This window comes from Copidosoma floridanum, unplaced genomic scaffold, assembly GCF_036245765.1.
Source record: "Copidosoma floridanum isolate Cflo_tuat_1 unplaced genomic scaffold, Cflo_Japanese_pri ptg000035l, whole genome shotgun sequence".
Taxonomy (NCBI): Eukaryota; Metazoa; Arthropoda; class Insecta; order Hymenoptera; family Encyrtidae; genus Copidosoma; species Copidosoma floridanum.
This window is the reverse complement of record NW_028321912.1, coordinates 4190927-4209315: the sequence shown is the minus strand read 5'-3', so window position 1 is coordinate 4209315 and position 18389 is coordinate 4190927. Positions and strand designations below refer to the sequence as shown.

General features: G+C 37.4%; 3 protein-coding genes across 3 annotated transcripts; all 3 read left to right on the top strand.

Moving 5' to 3' along the window:
• The first annotated feature begins 8346 nt into the window (after window positions 1-8346).
• LOC149373223 (glandular kallikrein-3, submandibular-like) lies at window positions 8347-10740 on the top strand. The gene is made up of 5 exons (XM_089597707.1): window positions 8347-8395; window positions 9130-9473; window positions 9551-9792; window positions 10019-10097; window positions 10464-10740. Exons 2-5 carry the CDS (start codon window positions 9291-9293, stop codon window positions 10668-10670), a joined length of 711 nt encoding a protein of 236 aa, XP_089453833.1. The 5' UTR covers window positions 8347-8395; window positions 9130-9290; the 3' UTR covers window positions 10671-10740.
• A 2578-nt stretch (window positions 10741-13318) lies between these two features.
• LOC149373222 (uncharacterized) lies at window positions 13319-14258 on the top strand. The gene is made up of 3 exons (XM_089597782.1): window positions 13319-13344; window positions 13400-13766; window positions 13836-14258. The coding sequence occupies exons 1-3, from the start codon at window positions 13319-13321 to the stop codon at window positions 14256-14258; spliced, it is 816 nt and encodes a 271-aa protein (XP_089453908.1).
• Window positions 14259-15687: 1429 nt separating this feature from the next.
• On the top strand, window positions 15688-16815 carry LOC149373221 (uncharacterized). The gene is made up of 2 exons (XM_089597781.1): window positions 15688-16217; window positions 16272-16815. The coding sequence occupies exons 1-2, from the start codon at window positions 15688-15690 to the stop codon at window positions 16813-16815; spliced, it is 1074 nt and encodes a 357-aa protein (XP_089453907.1).
• Window positions 16816-18389: the final 1574 nt, after the last annotated feature.

The following is an 18389-nucleotide window of genomic DNA, read 5'->3' as shown; positions in this document are numbered from 1 at the left end:
GTTAAGTCAGATATGGTCACGTGATCATTTATCATGAGTGCAACGGATACAAGATGGTGCTACTGTCTATTTGATAAATTTCTATTGCTAAAAAGGAACTAATTTTTTTCTTTCGACTTAACTGACTGAACTATAATCAAGCCTTTTGCGAACACAACCTTTAGGATATTGGGAATCTCAAAACGTCACGGGACTTTCGCAATATAAATTATATATGTTTGCAATACACACAGTGTTAATGATAAGCAGTACTAGAGGTATAGATAGTGTTTAGATACTGTCTATTATAATGATAACAACGAACCTCGTACGATAAAGTAATGCATCGTTACCTACACACATGGTAGATTTGTATATTGTATATTGGTCCTCCTCCGAGCGGTAGACTCCAAGCTGTTTGTATATATACACTATGTAGGTAGAGCCACCGCATAATTATTTATTATTATGTGGTCGTGGTGCCGCAACTGTAGAGTTGCAGTTCTATCGGTATCCGAGGTTAAGCTGCATTTGGCGCGGTTAGTACTTGGATGGGTGATCACTATTCAAGTCTCACCCTTTCACCTGTGCTCTTGATTTTCGTAGGTCGATTAACTGTTCCTGCCGCTTCGTCTACGTGATCATAGGTATGACTTAGTTGGTCCAGGTGTTTATATACGTATATAAACATATGGTCATAACTCAAATGCACCGATGTCTAATGAAGGACGTTTATCGCACAAAGCGTTTTCTACAGGATCTTCCTGAAATTTGTACAGGATGCTTGTGATGATGTTAGAAAGTCAGATGTAGAATTTAAGACCATTTCACAAACACCGTTCTTTAAGTATTAAATGTTGATAATACTTAAATTTAACACGTAACCTTATGGAGAAGTCACACAAAAATGGAATTTCTAAAAAAATGGTCTGAAGAATTTGTCCAATTTTTTTGCATAATACAATACTATAAAACTGATATTATACCGAATTTTCAGTGGGATCGACTAGTTATTTTTGCAACAAAATAAAAAAATTAGTATCAGACGCCTATGTATAGGTATACAAATGCGTGCAAAACAATTGCTGGCGCTGCCGAATGCTCGCTCCCCCTTCACCGCTCTCGAGTTTTGCTACGCTAACTGTGATGAACGTCCTTAACACTACGCTTGTGTAAAAAAATGCTATGTCTGAGATTACGGGAGATAATGTAAATAAAAAAAAAAAAAAGACTATTTATTATAAACACTGAGATTATATGAGTCAATGTACCCATGTGCTCTACAAATAGCTTTAAGGCCTTTGAGTGCTTGTTCAAAAGTTTAATTAATGTCGAATCCAAATTAACAATCAGCGGTGTGAATGTGAGTGTGTGTGCGTGTTGAGGACAGAAATGTTTCTACACTTGCCAACATCAATATTGATGATTTGTTATGGTTTAAAATGTTAATATAAGTACTGCGAGACCAAACGATTTGGTATCGAATAAAGAGTGTAAAAATGAAATGCATTATATTTAATATTTAAAAAGTGTTTCATCATTTTCCTAACAAAATTAAACTGAAACCTTATTCATTCTAATTGAAAATTAAACTTCATGTTTAACTGCAAGTATTTAGAACTCAAATTTAAATTGAATTCCCAATTTTAATATCCCCAGTTTTAGAGTAAAAATGAATTTAATTGTTTTAGATTGGTATTACCAATCAAACTTGATTGTTTTGTCAAACGTATCAGAACCAACGCTTTTTGTTTAAAGGATTTTGTTTACATTATTAAAATAAAAATATAATTATTAGTTTAATCGTATACTTAAATTTAAATTAAACGAGAGCATGACGTGTAAAAGAAGTTTTGGCAAAAAATAAAAAGAGTTAGAAAACGCTGAAAAAAATTACGTTTTGTTAAAAACATCACGTGAGTGCGTGAATTTTTCCAGTATGTTTTCCAAGTGTATCATCAAAAAAAAGAATTTTGAATTGCATGTTTTAACATAGGCTTTTATAGGGGCCACTTAGTAATTGAATTATATTCAAGCAAACGTTTAAATTAATCAAAAATATTTTCTCAAAAATTGTTTTCAGTTAAAAAAAGCTTTAAAAATAATGAACGAATACAAAAAAGGCTCCAAAAAAACCCTTAAAAAATTATAAGAGTCCTTGTTAAAGTGTGGAATCTAATGATTCTTTTTTTTTAAATTATGTCTAGAAAAAAATATTGAAAAAATTAATACTCACATACAATATTCTTGAAAAAACGTAATTTTTGACTGTTACCAAAAATTATTTATTTATTTATTTTTCACCAGTACCTTTTTTAGTCTTTCGTTAGTTCAGCTTGTACCAAAATCTCCAAAAATGCTTTTTTAAAATTGTTCATAAATTACATTTTACTAGGTTTCCGAAGAATGGTACAGAGTTGGGCCAAAAAAGTTTCTAACTATAGTTTAAATTTTACATAGTAAAGGAAAAATAATGAAAATATTATAAATAATACGTTAAAAAAATCTTATTCGAGGTGCGTGATAATATTCTAGTTGAAAATGTCTTATAAAAACTGATTAAATTTTTTTTCGTCTGTTCTTATTCAGTTTTTGTACTAGGAAAACCACCTTAAAAATAATAACGTTCAAAAGTTAATTTTTCTCATATCTATTTTTTTACCAGCACAAGATTGAACATCAGTAAATCGACAAATTCAGTACTACCATCTGAATGACAACACCAAAACAGGGGGTTTTGAGTATTTTACATGGAATCTTAAAAAAACTAAGAAAAAATTTTTTTATTACAATTCCACATAAAACACATGAACCCTCCTGTCTTAGTGTTGCCATCCATATGGTTATACTTAATTTGTCGATTTACTTATGTTTAATCTTGCGCTGGTAAAAAAATAGGAATGAGAAAAATTAACTTTTGAATGTTAATGTTTTTTAGGTGGTTTTGCAAGTGCAAAAACCAAATATGAAGAGACAAAAAGAGAGAGAAAAATTTTATCAGTTTTTATTAAACATTTTTAATTGGGATATTGTGTTTTTAGAGAAATGACCCATATGGACCAAGAACTGAGCCCAAAGTAATTAAAAAAAAAGACAATACCTGCCGCAACAAGTACATGAAAAAGTTAAGAAGTTTTTTAAACCGTGAAGATTGGAGATCTAAAGTATTTTCGTCATCTTTTCTCTTGATCACGGGTTATATTGTTATTTAAAAGGAACAGTTTATTCCAAACGATATAACTGTCACGACGTTGTTTATTGGATAGAAAATAAAAAGTTATTATAAAAAAGCACTTTTTGTGGCAAGATAAAATTTTTTTTACTACCCGAAAATGCCCCGTCCCCCTTTTGAGAAAGGCCATTTTTAGGTAGTATAAAAATTTTTATCCGGCCAAAAATGGCACTCAATTAAAGGCATCAATTTCTTGTTTCTATCCGTTGAACTAGAATACGGCTGGTATAATATATAATATGAACCAAATTACAATTTTTATATTGCAACAGTACTCGTAATAAAAAAATAAAGATTACAAAAATACTTCCCATCTCTATGAATTACTTATCAAATTTTTTAACTTTTGTAAGAATTGCAGCAGTTATTTCTATTTACATACACTTTGGGTTTAGCTCTTAGTCTAATTTGGATGTCGGCTGCTGTCTGCACGCTTCCGTATATTTTTACCATCGTTGGGTGCATGGCGTGGGGTCTACGGTCTAATCTACGGAAGCCCGGTCACGACATCTACTACTGTTCGAGAAAGTGTTTAAGCAGACGAGTTCGACTTAAACAAGACGAATTGTATGTCGAATTATTGATATACAAGTCGTGTTCGTATACATGACATAACCCCAAACTTTTGTTTACATCACCTGTATTACAACAGCAGCAGCTTAAAGGTCATTATAGTAATTAAATTTACTAATATCGCATCGTCATACAAAATGAGAATGCAATTTATTCATGTACATACATAAGATAAACTGCTATGTTGTATCACATGCATCTTATTTATGTAATTTTTAATCAACGCAACACCTTTGCCTCTCATTTATTAGACTACGTAAGTCAATAAATGGTATAAGTTGTGTCACTTTGAATAAAATATACTAATTTCAGATAATTCGTGCAGTTATCATGGAACGAGATGATACCATACGAAAGTACCTCAAACAAAATTACTCCTATAATGAAATCATAAACATCTTGGACAAATATGGCTATAAGATATCCTACAGACACTTACAAAGAATATTGCAAACTTTGGGTCTACGTCGAAAGCAGTGCAAGGAAAACCTGAAATGCCCAAAAAAGTTTGAGGTTATGTCATGTATACGAACACGACTTGTATATCGATAACTTGACTTACAACTCGTCTTGTTAAAGTCGAACTCGTCTGCTTAAACACTTTTTCGTACAGTAGTAGATGTCGTGACCGGGCTTCCGTACGCGTACGCCCTAGGAAAGAGGAATCACCAACGAGATGCTCGTCTCAAGTACCGGCCACGAAAAAAAAATGAGACAGCAAAATGGCGCGGACACTCTCTTCGCGCTCGACAGCTCTCTCTCTCGATGGTCGAAACTCTACTGCCCTTTTTCTCCGCCCTTTCCGTCTCGCGCTCTGCTCCCTGACCCTTGGGTTGGTATCCCCTCGTCCCTCGCCCGATCACCTACTCGTGCGCAAACGGTTTATCTGGCCCCTACCTTACCTTCCGGATCATTCTTACTTGCCGACGCTTCGACACTTACATCATCACATTCATTCGTACGCATGCTACACTTCTGGTCTAGGTGTGTGTCTCCTTCTCAGGCTTACCATTGGTTGTTTCTAAAACACACGAAAATTTTGGTTATGCGAGGATCCCATTAAGAACATGAATTGGTTTCAGAGTAGGGGCGTCGACGGTGACGTGCAAAAGTTGTGAAGCAAATTTGGCCACGTCACAAATCATACGATTTTGAATTTGAATTCTCACGCCAAGTAGTTCGCGGAGAGATCCAGGCAGCGGCGCTATGTGCGATCAATCATGAACTGTGAGCGTGGAATAATGCTCAGACCAGCGCTGCTGCGTATAGCATGCAGTGCTCTCGCATACCTATACGCTCTGAGTATACATATAGGTTTGTAATCTCGTCTGTCGCGAGAGCACGAACGAATGCCCAAATGCCCATGCAAAGAGCGCGCATAGTATACATATATTATGAGAATACACGTTGAGTTTATCTGTGTAAAATCTCGTCTGTCGCGAGAACGGCTGAAAATGCCCACTCACAAAAGTGCCCAACGTGCCATAAGAAGTTTTCACTTCAAAAATCGGGTGACTTTATAGGCGTTGGCGATGAAAAAATTAATAAAATATCTAAAAACTATTTTGGTTTTGCAGTTACGTTCTGTGAGTGCAGTGACAAACACTGCCGATTATATTAGTCTAGGAAGCGCGCGCAATAAAAAAAATTTTAATTTGTGTAATAACATGAAAACTTTTATGATTTTTCAATTTTTATTTTTAGGGTAATAAAGCAGTAAATTATGGCACTTATTAATATCAAATTATTTGACAGCTAACTGTATGAATATGTTGTAAAATATACATAACAGCAGGTGGTTTCAGTTGAAAATAAAACAAACTTAATTACCAACATACTACTAGTAAAAAAGGGAGCTTTCGTCTAGTGACATTGCATCGATTGTCACTGAATTGACTACCGCAGTAGGCGATGGAGCCGCCTGGAGCTGCAAAAGACTCATTGAGTTTAAAAAATATAGCTAAGGTATCGATATCTCCTTGAAAACATTTTGTTTGGAGACTGTTAGATAATTACAATCGTTGATTGTGTAAAAAAAGGTCTGTCTTATTTGTCGCTCAATTGGATGTAAATATAGATTGGGAGAGTTACGGGGCCTTTTGGAATCCCAATACTTAGTGTTCGTTTTCTTAAATTATAAAAGTTTGAAAATAATACAACGAGACTTTCTTGAAAATAGATTCTTAAAATGAAAATTATATTTAAAAAAAAATGGTCAAATTTCAAGTTTTTAAGGTGGCTTATCAAACCTGTACTATGTATTTACGTAGCATGAGACCATCATACCTAAAAATATTGGACAATAAAGTTGCCACAGTTTAAGTAACTTATGTCTTTTCATGTTCTTTGTTTCATTATCATTATACAAACAACTACCTAATTGATAAAATATCATACAATATTGCCTGGCAACCCTACATGTTCTTGATATCATTGAATAACTAATAATTTTTATTCAGTACCTTGTTTTATAATAAGAGTTAAAATATAATTTGAAAGATAATGTATCAAGTGTTAGTAAAATTTTATGGCCTTACATAAGAAATTACGTTGTATACAAATTTTTAAGTGATCGTTTTAAAAAATATACCAGCAACATGGTTTGAAATTTTGTTAGATGATTTAATTAACATTCAAGTATGATCCTCGCACATTTCATTCATACTTAAACTGTTTGGATTTGATTGGATTCGATGATAAGCCACTTTAATTAAGTAAAATAAGCGTCTTCCGTGCTCCACTTTAACTATTCACAGAATTATTTTTTAATGTTATTAGTACTACTCCAAGCAAAATGAAACTGTTACTAGTGTTCATTTGAGCTCTCATTCCCCTTATCAGCAGAATCAGCCAAGTATGTTATGAATATTAGCTGACCTCTTGCTTGGTCTTGTCAAGACAAAATACGGTTAGGTGTCGGTTTCTAATTTGACAGACCCAATGCACACAATAACAAGCATGAACTTATACGTATCAAACATCGGTAAAGGAATTTTGAATTTTGTGAGATTGCAATTAATTGTTTGAGAACTAGGTAGTACAAAATTTTTCAATAAATTTTTTCATATTTCTTTTTGATAAAGATAGTTTTCAAAAATTTTTCAATTATTTTTTAACGTATAGTAACTGAAAACAACGATCAAAGCGTGACTGTTCAGTGTTCAGACCCTTGCTCAAATATTTGTGAGTAGAATACGAGTGACTTTAACAATGATATTTAAGTAAGTACGTAGTCAACCGATCAGGAGTTTTTCAGTCTCAGTTAACAACTACTTAAATGTATTTCTAACAAAGAGAAATGCCGGTTGATTATAATTATTGACATTAATAAAATCAAATTTTCTATATTATCGGTCGTCACTTGATGAAGATCTATATCAGATTAAATGAAAAAGTAGACTTATTATGTACTGTCGATCTTCACTTTATTCGTTAAAAACGTGTTACAGCTGTTTCGGTATCACAGTACCTTCGTCAGACAGACGTACATCAAGACTTAATAATAAACAGCGCTCTCTCAAGAACATACACGTTGCGTCGTGGTCGACAATCAGATAACAGGGGCTATACACATACATACATTCACACATTCATACGTACACACATAAATGCATACAGTTCGTATATAGTCAATAATACTAGTCATTTCAAAGCTAAATTAAGTAGAGGCGAATTATTCAAATTTAACATGTCATTCAATAGGATATTAGAGTCTTTTAATTTATTAAATTCTAGTGCTTCTAATGCATCTAATTTTAATCCTTTGTTACATGTGTGTAAAATCTTAAAATTGTTATTGTAAATATGATAACATTTATGAATGTGATTGGCATAACGAGAAGTATCTAGTTATTTTTCGTAGGCATTTTTGTGTTCCTTGAGTCTGAACTTGAAAGCTCTACCTGTCTGTCCTCTATATTTCTTATCACAAGAACCTGTGATAACAAGTGTGACAAGAAAGTACTGTGCTACCGAAACAGCTGTAACACGTTTTTAACGAATAAAATGAAGATCGACAGTACATAATAAGTCTACTTTTTCATTTAATCCAAAATCAAATTCATTAAATCGTTACATATAATTATGGATCTGAAGATAAAAATATAATATCGTAACGCTAAAACAGAGTATTGATATTAACTTACTGATGTTTGAGTAAGGTAATAAAAGAAATTGTTTGCTTGGTGAATGAATAAATTAATAGATCAACTAATGAACAACTCTTAATCCTAAGAAACTTTTTGTATGCTATTTAAAAGATTACTGTGGTGGAAGGTGAGTAATTTTCAATGATTATATTTTTGTTGGTGCTATTATTATTACTATCCATGTTATGAAACACTGTACTATGTTACACGTAAAAATGTTTACTTTCAAAATACACATGTACGGTACCTTATCTTAATTATTCCATGAATTTCTATTCTTTCTTACCATTGACGTGCAGAGCACAAAACAGTTTGACAACACTCTTAACTCGTCAGGTATAAAAGCTTATAATTTATTTACTCTGCAGATAGCTACCTTTGATGCTGTAGTAGACATCACGCAGAGCAATTATGCCGGAATATTTGTTATTGATTTTTGTAGCCGCGGCTTTAACAGGCATTGGTAAGATATTTTTACATAACTTTATTCTTATTAACTGTATTGCTAGATTTTTTTATTTTCATAATTATTTCTGGATATTTTATGGCTATGTTTCTTAAGTTTAAATTATAACGCAACAAATATATCGTAGACATATGTTTTTAAATCGAAAAATTCAAAATCAAACCGTTAATCGAAGAACTTTATGCTCATCGTTAAGTAAGTAGTTTTATCAGTTGTACTTATAGTTTTAGTCACATTAAACGATATTACTTCTGTAATCATAAGAGCTGATCTAAAGGTATAATAGACTTGTTTCCTAGGTGTCTCAAGGTCTGCAGCCTAGTGTGTTATGCACAAAAATTTTTAAGAACTAAAAACTTGTTCAAGTACTTTTCAATTTTTATAAAATAGTTTTCATTAATTGTACCAAAAAAATTGTTTTAAATCATATTATATGAACAACCTTTACATTACACAAATGATGCAATTACGTTTATGGGAAACAGTTTTGTATAAGTATGACATTGTGTAAAACAAATCACCCAATTCTGCTTTAAAGCTTATTTTAACCATATCTTATAACAGAATTTTTAACCGTTAAAACAAATAAGCTCTAAAACATGGTACCGTTACAATGTAGTCCAAAGTTAATTCTTTTTTTTTTTTACATTGATGTTGGCTAACTTTAAGCTTCTTAATTTCAACATTCAAGCAGAGTCTCATTTTGTATTACTTATCTTAATTTTCTTCAGTCACAGGCTTAGGCTCTGAGAACATCATCGGTGGTCAAACTACTAATCTGAAAGATTTCAAGTACCAGGTGCTTGTATCAATAAATTACGATCATGATGGCCTTTCGTGCGGTGGTGCGCTTATTCACCGTCAATTTGTATTGACTTCTACAAGCTGTATAATGGTGGCCATAGAAGTTGCTAAAGGACTACCACCAAATACGGTTTACGCAAAAGTGTATGTAGGAATAGTGGATTTGGCAAAAAAGAGTCAACGTGGTTTTGTTCGCGTAAAACAATTTTATTTGCATAAGGAGTTTAAGCGTTTGGGTAAATTCAGCTCAAATGACGTTGCCGTGTTGAAAGTGAGAAAAATTTTTGCTTTCACAAATATTATATTTGTGTATTTTAATAATAATAAAAAATTTGACTGTTTCAACAGCTGGAGATACCAGTTCCTCATCGTGATGATTTGATGGTTGGTATTGTGGAGTTACCACCTCCAGACAAATATATTTACGGTGGAACTACTTTCATATCTGGTTTTGGTTACAACTCAATCCGAATAGAGAAGCATGGAAATCAGAATGTACCAGTACCTTTTGGGGCAGATAGAACATTAAAATATGCCAAAGTAAATGTGATTCCGTTGATTCGATGCGATGTACCAAAGGCAACCATTGAGTAAAGAAGGCTCTTATCTAATTCAAACACGCTTGTTTTCCACTATCTCGGTCAACCTCCCTAAACTTCACAGAGAAATGTTGCTTAAAACTTTAGTGATACATTGAAAATTTTTTCATTTGGCTAAGCGACAATTTACGTGTGTGGGAGGTAGGCTGACCAAGGTAGTAGACAGCATAATACACCTTTATAAGCTCTGCTAAAGTCTAACGAGACTGATTTTTAGGAAAGAACGTTTGACGGGTACACTTTTTTGTGGCACAGTGAGTCCAACACCTGGCTTGCGGCATTATGGAACTTGCATTGTAAGAACTTCAATATTGTATTTAAATACATTATAAAGACGATAAGGTTATAAAAACTGCATGCACTAATAGTTTCAGTGGAGCTACTTACAGACCTATCCATGACAGGAAACGTGAAAGTCTACAAGTTAATTTTTTTTGTAATCTCGGTATCTAACAAGTATGGTTTGTAGCTCTGCTCTGATAGGTTGTAGGCAGATAACCGTTTCTTCTAAAGAACCATCACTGGGGCATTAGTAAAACAATCCCTAGATCCTAGCTCAATTGAAACGAAAATTCAGTTTTTGGAACTGCTATCTTGATTTTAACATCATTGTATCTATGATAAGTTATACGATATCAATTATTATTTCAAATGTTTTTCAGGGTGACAGTGGTGGTCCCCTTGTTAAAGATGGACAAGTCATTGGAATCTTGAGTAAGGGCACGATTGATTGTGATGAGTCACGGATGCCAGCATACTACACCCAAGTCACGGGTTATTTAGACTTTATCATGAAGGTTATGGAAGGAAAGGCTGGACCTGCAACTAAGATCTACGAGTCGCACTTCCCACTTACCAAAAAACATTAGTTTCTTGTAGCAACAAAATCAGGTGGATGTGCCTGGATAAAATCATATCTATTTTAAGATTTTTACTAATACCTTGTATAATATATTTTGAATAAATCTAACGATGGTCTCTTTCGTTTAGTATTACAGGATACTTCTTTCGTGTAATATTATGTCGCTTCTAACGTGAATGATTAATTTTTGCTCTTTTAAAAAAAAAGCTGAGTATTGTAAAAGTGCTTTTTTTTTTAATAAACTTAGTAATATTACAACTTTAAAAATTATTACCGCTGAATATAATAAAATTCTAAATCGTCAAAAATCTCGAGAAATTTCAGCTCAAAGGTGAGCCGTTCAACACGAGCTCAAATGGAAGAGCATTAAAAAATCAGCTGTACAAGCATTTACAAACTTAAAATTGTATATATTTTATTTGTTTTATTTGTACTACTACGAAATTTCACATATTTATTTTATGCATTAAACTTGTTCGATTCAAGTGCTCCCAAGCGCTCCGAGCAACCCAAGAGTTATTGAGGTGTACTTCTATATTTATACTCTTGGCCATAAATATATGAATATATATACACACCTCAATGACTCTTTGGTCGTTCGCTAAATAAATATATGAAATTTTGTAGTATGACCCGTACTTAATACTTTTTATTCAAACCTTACCAATATATAAAGCAAAGTCGCTAAAACCGTTGTAAGAGTCAAGCTACCAGCAGCCAGCTCTTTATTATCAAGAATAATAATAAAGAATAGCTTGAAGTTTCACCACTGGTCCTTTTCAGGGGCTATTATAAGTATTTACGTTCCCTACTTCACCATCGATATCATCGGTTCTTTTAAGGGCCACCTAAGTTTAAACTACTTTGCCAACAAAAGAATTTTTACTACCATTTCCGGAAACGATTCGTCGACTAAAGGATTATTAAACCAAGTCAGCCATTTACTGGCAGTCGTCACGAGCGGAGTTGTTCATCGCAAGGCTGGGAACTCCGGTGACCGACGACTCTATATTATACCTGCTCAACTCTAAGCATTCAACCAGGAATCACCGATCATCTTCAACGTCTGCGCTGAGTGAATCTAACAGCTATGAAGGGAAAAAAACTTGAGCCAACGGGACAGTCTCCAACGGGCAAGCATCGCGAGCCAATCTCTCTATCTGAGATCACCAAAACAACTGAGTCTGCAAAAAAGGTGCTTTAGACACCACCGTCTTTGACGTTATACCGGGAAACGTTGGGAAAGAGTACTACAACTAGCCCCAAAGCTTCGGACTTTGAAGTTTTTCTCCCGATCAGTCTGGGGCTTTGACAGCAGGCCAGAGAAGATCACCCTGAGGTATCTAGGCAGTCACAGTTGCTGTAAACTTCAGTCAAGAAAGAGTTTACTTAAGAAGTTCACCGGTCTTTTTTAGGGTAATCAGATGTCGAACTACCTAGCTAATAAATATAATAGAACTTAACAAAGTTGACAGAAAACAGCCTTTAGGGGTTACAAAATTTGTAAGCATGCCAATAGCCGCAAGAGGGTGAATTGGAAGGAAAACTTTAAATGTATCTAATGAATACAATTTTAGGTGTCAAGACTGACGCGGAATATTTATCGAGGTTAGAACAGTAGCGTCAAAATAGACAAATACAGAATCCATTACGTGAGAGATCAGCTTTTCATTGAACTCTCACAATAATGTCTTAAATTTTTGATGATCTAAATTTATATTTTTAAATAAGCAGAAAATGTATTTATATTTTTGTGGTAAAAAAATGTAGGAATTAAGCTCCAGGACTTTGTTGCTCTGGCAATAAAGTTGTGAGATAATAGAAAAAAAATTTTTTTTAATATATATGTTTTGGGAGTTTTAAATCTTAACAGCTTCAAAAAATAGCCCTTTTCATAAATTATACGAGAGAAGCTGCAAATTAACGGCTCCTGATAGCCAATGATTATTTTATGGCATAAGGAACTCACGGTACCTTTCAGCATAATTATATTTTTTTTTTATTTTCACAACTTACTATTTGACCAAATACACTGTTTGGATTACGAACAAATATGTTTTTAATAAGAAGGTTTTTGTTCTGAGAAATGTCAGGAATAGATGTAAAATTTCTAACTGAAAACGTTTCACATTACATGTCAACACACTACGGTATTCCATTTAGTAAGTCTTGAGCGAAGCCGAGACGGGGGGCCGCTAGTACAGTATAAAATGATTACGGTTTCCCAGTGCCCTTGAAAAAATATGTGTCTACGCTTTTTTAGTACTTGATAATGACTTAAATATTTGCTTTGACAATTTTTTTACGTATTCGACAAGCATTTGGCCGTCAATAACTTTGAACGTAATTAATTGTACAATAGTACAAAATCATAAATAATTTATTAATAATTAACAAAGGATTGAAAAAATTAATATCCAACGTCGATCTTGAAATGACTCTTGCTTCTACATTTTTTACTTCTTGCAAGCACATTGTTACGTCGGTGCGACGTACTATTTGAGTCCAAGCTTTCGCTTAATAACTCGGGACACACACTGGGCACGTAAATTGGATACGGGGCTAAAGGGGTAGTTCTAATTAATGACACGGTATTCGCAAAGGGGGGCTACGACTGTTTCACCCGACTAGAACCAACTGCTGTGCAATATTCCGATGCACTTGCTCGCGGCTCGTCTAAGGTTGGTCGACTTTACCCAGAGCGGCGTACCAAAGGGTATCCCGTTCGCAATCTAGATGCGCAACACAATCTACCACCCAGACAACATTACGCCTTTGGTCCCTCGATTGGGCCTTCTCTATACCATTGACGGCACTCTGTGTGCCCTCTCTCGGATTACGAACTCCTTCTGTCACCGTCGAGCCAATCCTCGTCCAACGTTGCCTCGATCTAAACCATGCCGTGGACACATCGTTCGGCACTCCAGGTCAGGTTGACATCTTGCTCGGTGCTGATGTATGTCCCCGCCTGCTTCAACCCAGACTCATCAAACTGGGAGAGCTTGTAGCTCAGTCCACGACCCTCGGTTGGATATTTACGGGACAAGCCTCTCATGATGCGCCCATCTCATCGTCGCTGAGGCTAGTGACTCAAGAGGAGCCAGTCCCATCCTGGCATTATCAATTGACATCTCTGCTCCAACGATTCTGGTAACTCGAGGACATACCGCAGACTCTCCGTACATCTCCGGAGACCGAGGAGTGCGAGAAAGTCTTCGCCCAATACCAGCGTACCACGGACGGTCGGTGCGTCCTTTGGCTTCCTCTTAAGCGTGACGGCCTAACAATGCTAGGAAACAGCTTGTCAGGCGCAACGGCCTCGCTTCGTCATTTGCACCGACGTTTGGAATGTGATCCCGAGATGGCAGCTGAATACAAGCGTTTTATGGAGGAATACTTAACCTGTGGACATATGCGCCTATTGACCGATGAGGAGGTACAAAACGCCTTATACCCGGTCAATTATATCCCGCATCATGGCATATGGCAGACTGGGGACCAACTGAAGAAACTTCGTGGTGTTTTCAATGCGTCCTGCCCAACTTCCTCTGGCCGCAGCCTCAATCATGCGCTATACGCTGGTCCCAAGTTATAGGCATCACTACCTAACGTCATCCTGCGATGGCGTATGCATTGATTTGCTTTCTGCACGGACATCCGTATGATGTTTCGTCAAATCTGGATTGATGAAAAAGATGCCAACCTTCAGCGGACCGTATGGAGCCCTGACAGTTCTTGCCCGCCCCAACACTACTGCCTGTTGACTGTCACCCACGGAACGTTATGTGCGCCGTATCTGTCGCTCCACACCATTCAACAACTATGCGAAGATGAGGGTCCATCCTGGCCCGAAGCTATTCCAATCATCATGAAGGATCGTTATGCTGATGACATTTTTTCCGGCGCGGATGATCTTGTGGCTGCTCGACTTCGGCGCGACCTTCTCTCCCCGATCAGCCAGTCACTAAACGAACCGTCCTCGCAGGACTAGCACGTCTATTCGACGCATGTGGCTGGCTCGCTCCCACGATTTTGATCGCCAAGCTGCTAATCCAGGATCTTTGGCGAACTCGTTTGGACTGGGATGCCCCCATACCAGCCTCGATGGCCCGGAGATGGTCGCTCTTTTTATCTAATCTCCAAGAGGTCCAGGGCGCAACGATATCACGCTGGATTTCAAACCAACCATCTTCTGAACTGCAACTACACGCGTTCGCAGATGCTAGTCGACGTGCCATGGCAGCCGTAGTTTATTCGAGAGTTCAAAGCGCTACAGGAGAAGTTTGGGTCCACCTTCTCCTTGCAAGAACAAAGTTGGCCTCGATCAGAAGTCTTCAGCCGACTTTAACCCCAGCAGCTCGTATGACGATTCTACGTTTAGAGCAGCTCTGCTCGCTACTCGACTACTCCGTTCAACCACCCAGGAACTTTCCATGCCGATCGATAATTACTACGGATGGAGCGACTCCCAAATTGTGTTACATTGGATTCGATCGGCTGAACCCGTAAACAACACCTTGGTCGATAATTACGTAGCTCATATCCAAGAACTCCTTCCGCCTCGAATTGGGAGATACGTTCCTACTGAGTCTAATCCAGCAGATGTGGCTTCACGAGGGATTGACTTTCCGACTTAGAAACTCCAGCCCACATGGTGGACAGGACCTCATTGGTTAAGCCGCCTACCAGAGGACTGGCCTTAGGACGCCCCTGACTCTTCAACTTCCAGCGAGCCACCCTCTCCACCGGCCATTCAGATTTGCTGCACTACGCAGCGTACGTCTCACTCAATCTTAGAGAAATTCTCAAACTTGGATCGACTCCTCCGCTTTCTCGCTCGCTTACGTCGGTGGGTACGACAACGTCTCGGTCGAGATTATAATACTCAGATCCTCCTCCCATTGACAGCGTCGGATTTTGAAGAATTTTATACCGCCTGCCTCCACCTCAGTCAGAGCCAGTCGTTTCGGACCGAGATTGAGTTGCTGTAATCGGGGCACCCGCTTCCGGCCAAGCATCCACTGATGCCATTGGCTCCATTTGTCTCGAACGACGGAATTCTTCGGGTGGGAGGGCGTCTGCAGCGATCAGTGCTGAGCTACAACGAGCAACATCCATCAATTTTGAGCCATACGTGCCCCCTCGCCCGCCTCGTTGTAGCATGGGCACACGAACGCTCGCTACATGGAGGAGCCCGAGTCACTAGTGCCTACGTAACCAAAAGAGCTTGGATTATTGGTGGTTCCTGCCTCGTCAAGGGCCATTTGCATCATTGCACGACCTGTGCAAGATTGAATGCACGAGGAGCCACTCAGCTTATGGCTCCCTTACATGCTACCAGGATTATCTCAGCCCGAGCCTTCTCTCGCGTAGGCGTCGACTACGCTGGCCCCTTTAATGTGTTGTCAGCCAAAGGACGCGGCATCCGAACCAGCAAAGGTTACATAGCCGTATTTGTATGCATGAGTACGAAAGCCATTCATTTGGAGCTCGTGGGAGATCTCACGACTAACTCGTTTCTTGGAGCTCTGACCCGATTCTGCAGCCGACGTGGGTGACCTTCTGAGATATGGAGTGATAACGGCACATGTTTTCGGGGCGCTGACAGAGAATTACGCGAGGCGCTACAGAATGATGGGATGCAGTGGAATCTCGTCTTAGACAGCCTGGACGAACAAGTAATAGCCTGGAGGTTCATTCCTCCGCGAGCTCCCCACTTAGGAGGGCCTTGGGAAGCAGGGGTGAAGTTAGTCAAGGGCCACCTTCGACGAAATGTTGGCTCGAAGAACCTGACGTACGAGGAATTCTCCACGATTCTGGCCAGTATTGAGCTCGTACTTAACAGTAGACCCCTCACTCCACTGACTGGCGGCCTCTACGACCTTGATGTTCTCACCCCAGGTCATTTTCTCATCGGAGGCCCCCTCAATTCAATCATAGATGCAGGGCCTGCACCAGACTGTCTGGATCGTCTAACCCATTGGCAGCTCGTTCGCGGTATCCGAGACCAATTTTGGTCTCGTTGGAGCCGAGAGTATTTAAATACCCTCCAGCAACGATCAAAACTGTTCCAAGACGTAACTTCCAGACCAACAATATTGTCATCATCTCGGATCCTACGCTTCTCCTGCCACATGGACATTGGCCGCTGAGTTAAGATAATTAGGTTTACCGGTAGTTTTGAATGTTTATAATGTTGCAAAAATAATATGGAATTTTGGTAGAATTTTAGTCAATATGTTTTTCGCGGCTAGTCATTGGAGAGGGAGTCGTCTCGTGGTACCCGAGGGAATCAGAAGCTCCGTTACCCGTATCAGAGGCAGGCGTAACAGACTCTCTCTCTCTCTCTCTCTCTCTCTCGACATCTCCGAGTCAAGAAAAGGGGAAGGGTTAACTTTCCGTTTTCCTTTACATTTGGGAAAAAGTGTTAACAATTAACTAAATCACAAATTAACAATATTGCGGTATGTTTATGAAATTATTAATGCGATGCAAAAAGGGTTACTCGGTAAATCATGAGCTTGTCAATTTGAATGGTAAAAATCGAGTAATCCCTTGAAAGTGAATAAAGTTGTTTACCAGGCTTGTCGTAATGTTGTTGTTAGCTAGTGGTGTAGTGTGTACTGGTTGTTTTTCACTATGTGTGAAGATTCTGGCTTTTACTTATATTTTCGCTTATTTATATATGTCTTAATTCTAAGCTACCCTAATATTTAACTCTATGTTATTTGATCCTAATCTAAAATAATGTTTGCCTTTAATATTACAATTTAGTTTAACTGTTCCCAGTTAAACTTTTGCATCTACGGTTGTCGAAAAATATTTTGTTTTTCATTTTCGGTCAGCATAGGCCAGCGTGAATGTACAGGAATGATCATTGTACTGCAGGTACGAGTAACTTGCAGGTGATTCACCTCTTTTCGGGTGCACGTTGGTCTTTGCACGAGTGCCTTCAAAACAACATTCCTAGGGAATGTGCAGGGGGAAAAAATTTGTTGGTGACTTTATTCTACTGACATTACAACATAATCAAGAGCTTTTTTAATTTTCACTTTCATAAGCTTTTTTCATCTCCCTTCCAGTTGTTACATAAGTTACGTGAGAAAACTGCATTTTGCTATCACAGTTAGAGTAAAGTTAAAAAAAATTCGGAGAGACGTGAGAGCTGCAGACAGTGCAGAGAAATGAGTACATAGATAAGTATAATATACGTGTATACGCCTCATGCGGTGATGCCTACCTCTAGGTCAGGTGCACGACCGGTGCTGCTCTCATTTTGCCCCCAAAGCCCATGTTAATTATTAAGGAAGGAAACAGTTCAAGAGGCTGTCGTTGGAAAATTTACCTCCAAGGCGCAAGACATAAATTATGTCACATGTCGAAGTAACTAGTAGCGCCAGCCCTCCTCTCCATCCACCCTCATGCACCCTATATAGTCTCAGCATCGTACAAGACTAACCGAGCATGAAGGGAGTATGGACAATTTTTTTCTCATTTAACATCATGATATGAATTATTTTACACAGCTTAATATTTTTAAGTGTATAAATTACCCTAACACCATGTAGATTCTTAAAAAATAAAGTACTCTCTGTTGGGATCCCTCAAAATGATAAGGTCATCCACTATGGGGCTTAATCAAGTTACCATTTTTTCCCAAATAATTTTAGCAGATGGTAAATATAATGATTTAATTATTCATATAAAAATTCTTAAGTAACGCTTG

What these genes read in the sequence shown, in the direction of transcription:
- LOC149373222 (XM_089597782.1), top strand. Translation starts at nt 13,319, where the DNA reads ATGCACTTGCTCGCGGCTCGTCTAAG. An exon ending in TTGCTCGCGGCTCGTCTAAG is followed by an intron (nt 13,345 to 13,399) that starts GTTGGTCGACTT and finishes TTCGCAATCTAG; the next exon opens with ATGCGCAACACAATCTACCA. An exon ending in TAGTGACTCAAGAGGAGCCA is followed by an intron (nt 13,767 to 13,835) that starts GTCCCATCCTGG and finishes GACATACCGCAG; the next exon opens with ACTCTCCGTACATCTCCGGA.
- LOC149373223 (XM_089597707.1), top strand. Translation starts at nt 9,291, where the DNA reads ATGGTGGCCATAGAAGTTGCTAAAGGACTACCACCAAATACGGTTTAC. An exon ending in ATGACGTTGCCGTGTTGAAA is followed by an intron (nt 9,474 to 9,550) that starts GTGAGAAAAATT and finishes CTGTTTCAACAG; the next exon opens with CTGGAGATACCAGTTCCTCA. An exon ending in GGCATTATGGAACTTGCATT is followed by an intron (nt 10,098 to 10,463) that starts GTAAGAACTTCA and finishes AATGTTTTTCAG; the next exon opens with GGTGACAGTGGTGGTCCCCT.
- LOC149373221 (XM_089597781.1), top strand. Translation starts at nt 15,688, where the DNA reads ATGCCATTGGCTCCATTTGTCTCGAACGACGGAATTCTTCGGGTGGGA. An exon ending in CGATTCTGCAGCCGACGTGG is followed by an intron (nt 16,218 to 16,271) that starts GTGACCTTCTGA and finishes GGGCGCTGACAG; the next exon opens with AGAATTACGCGAGGCGCTAC.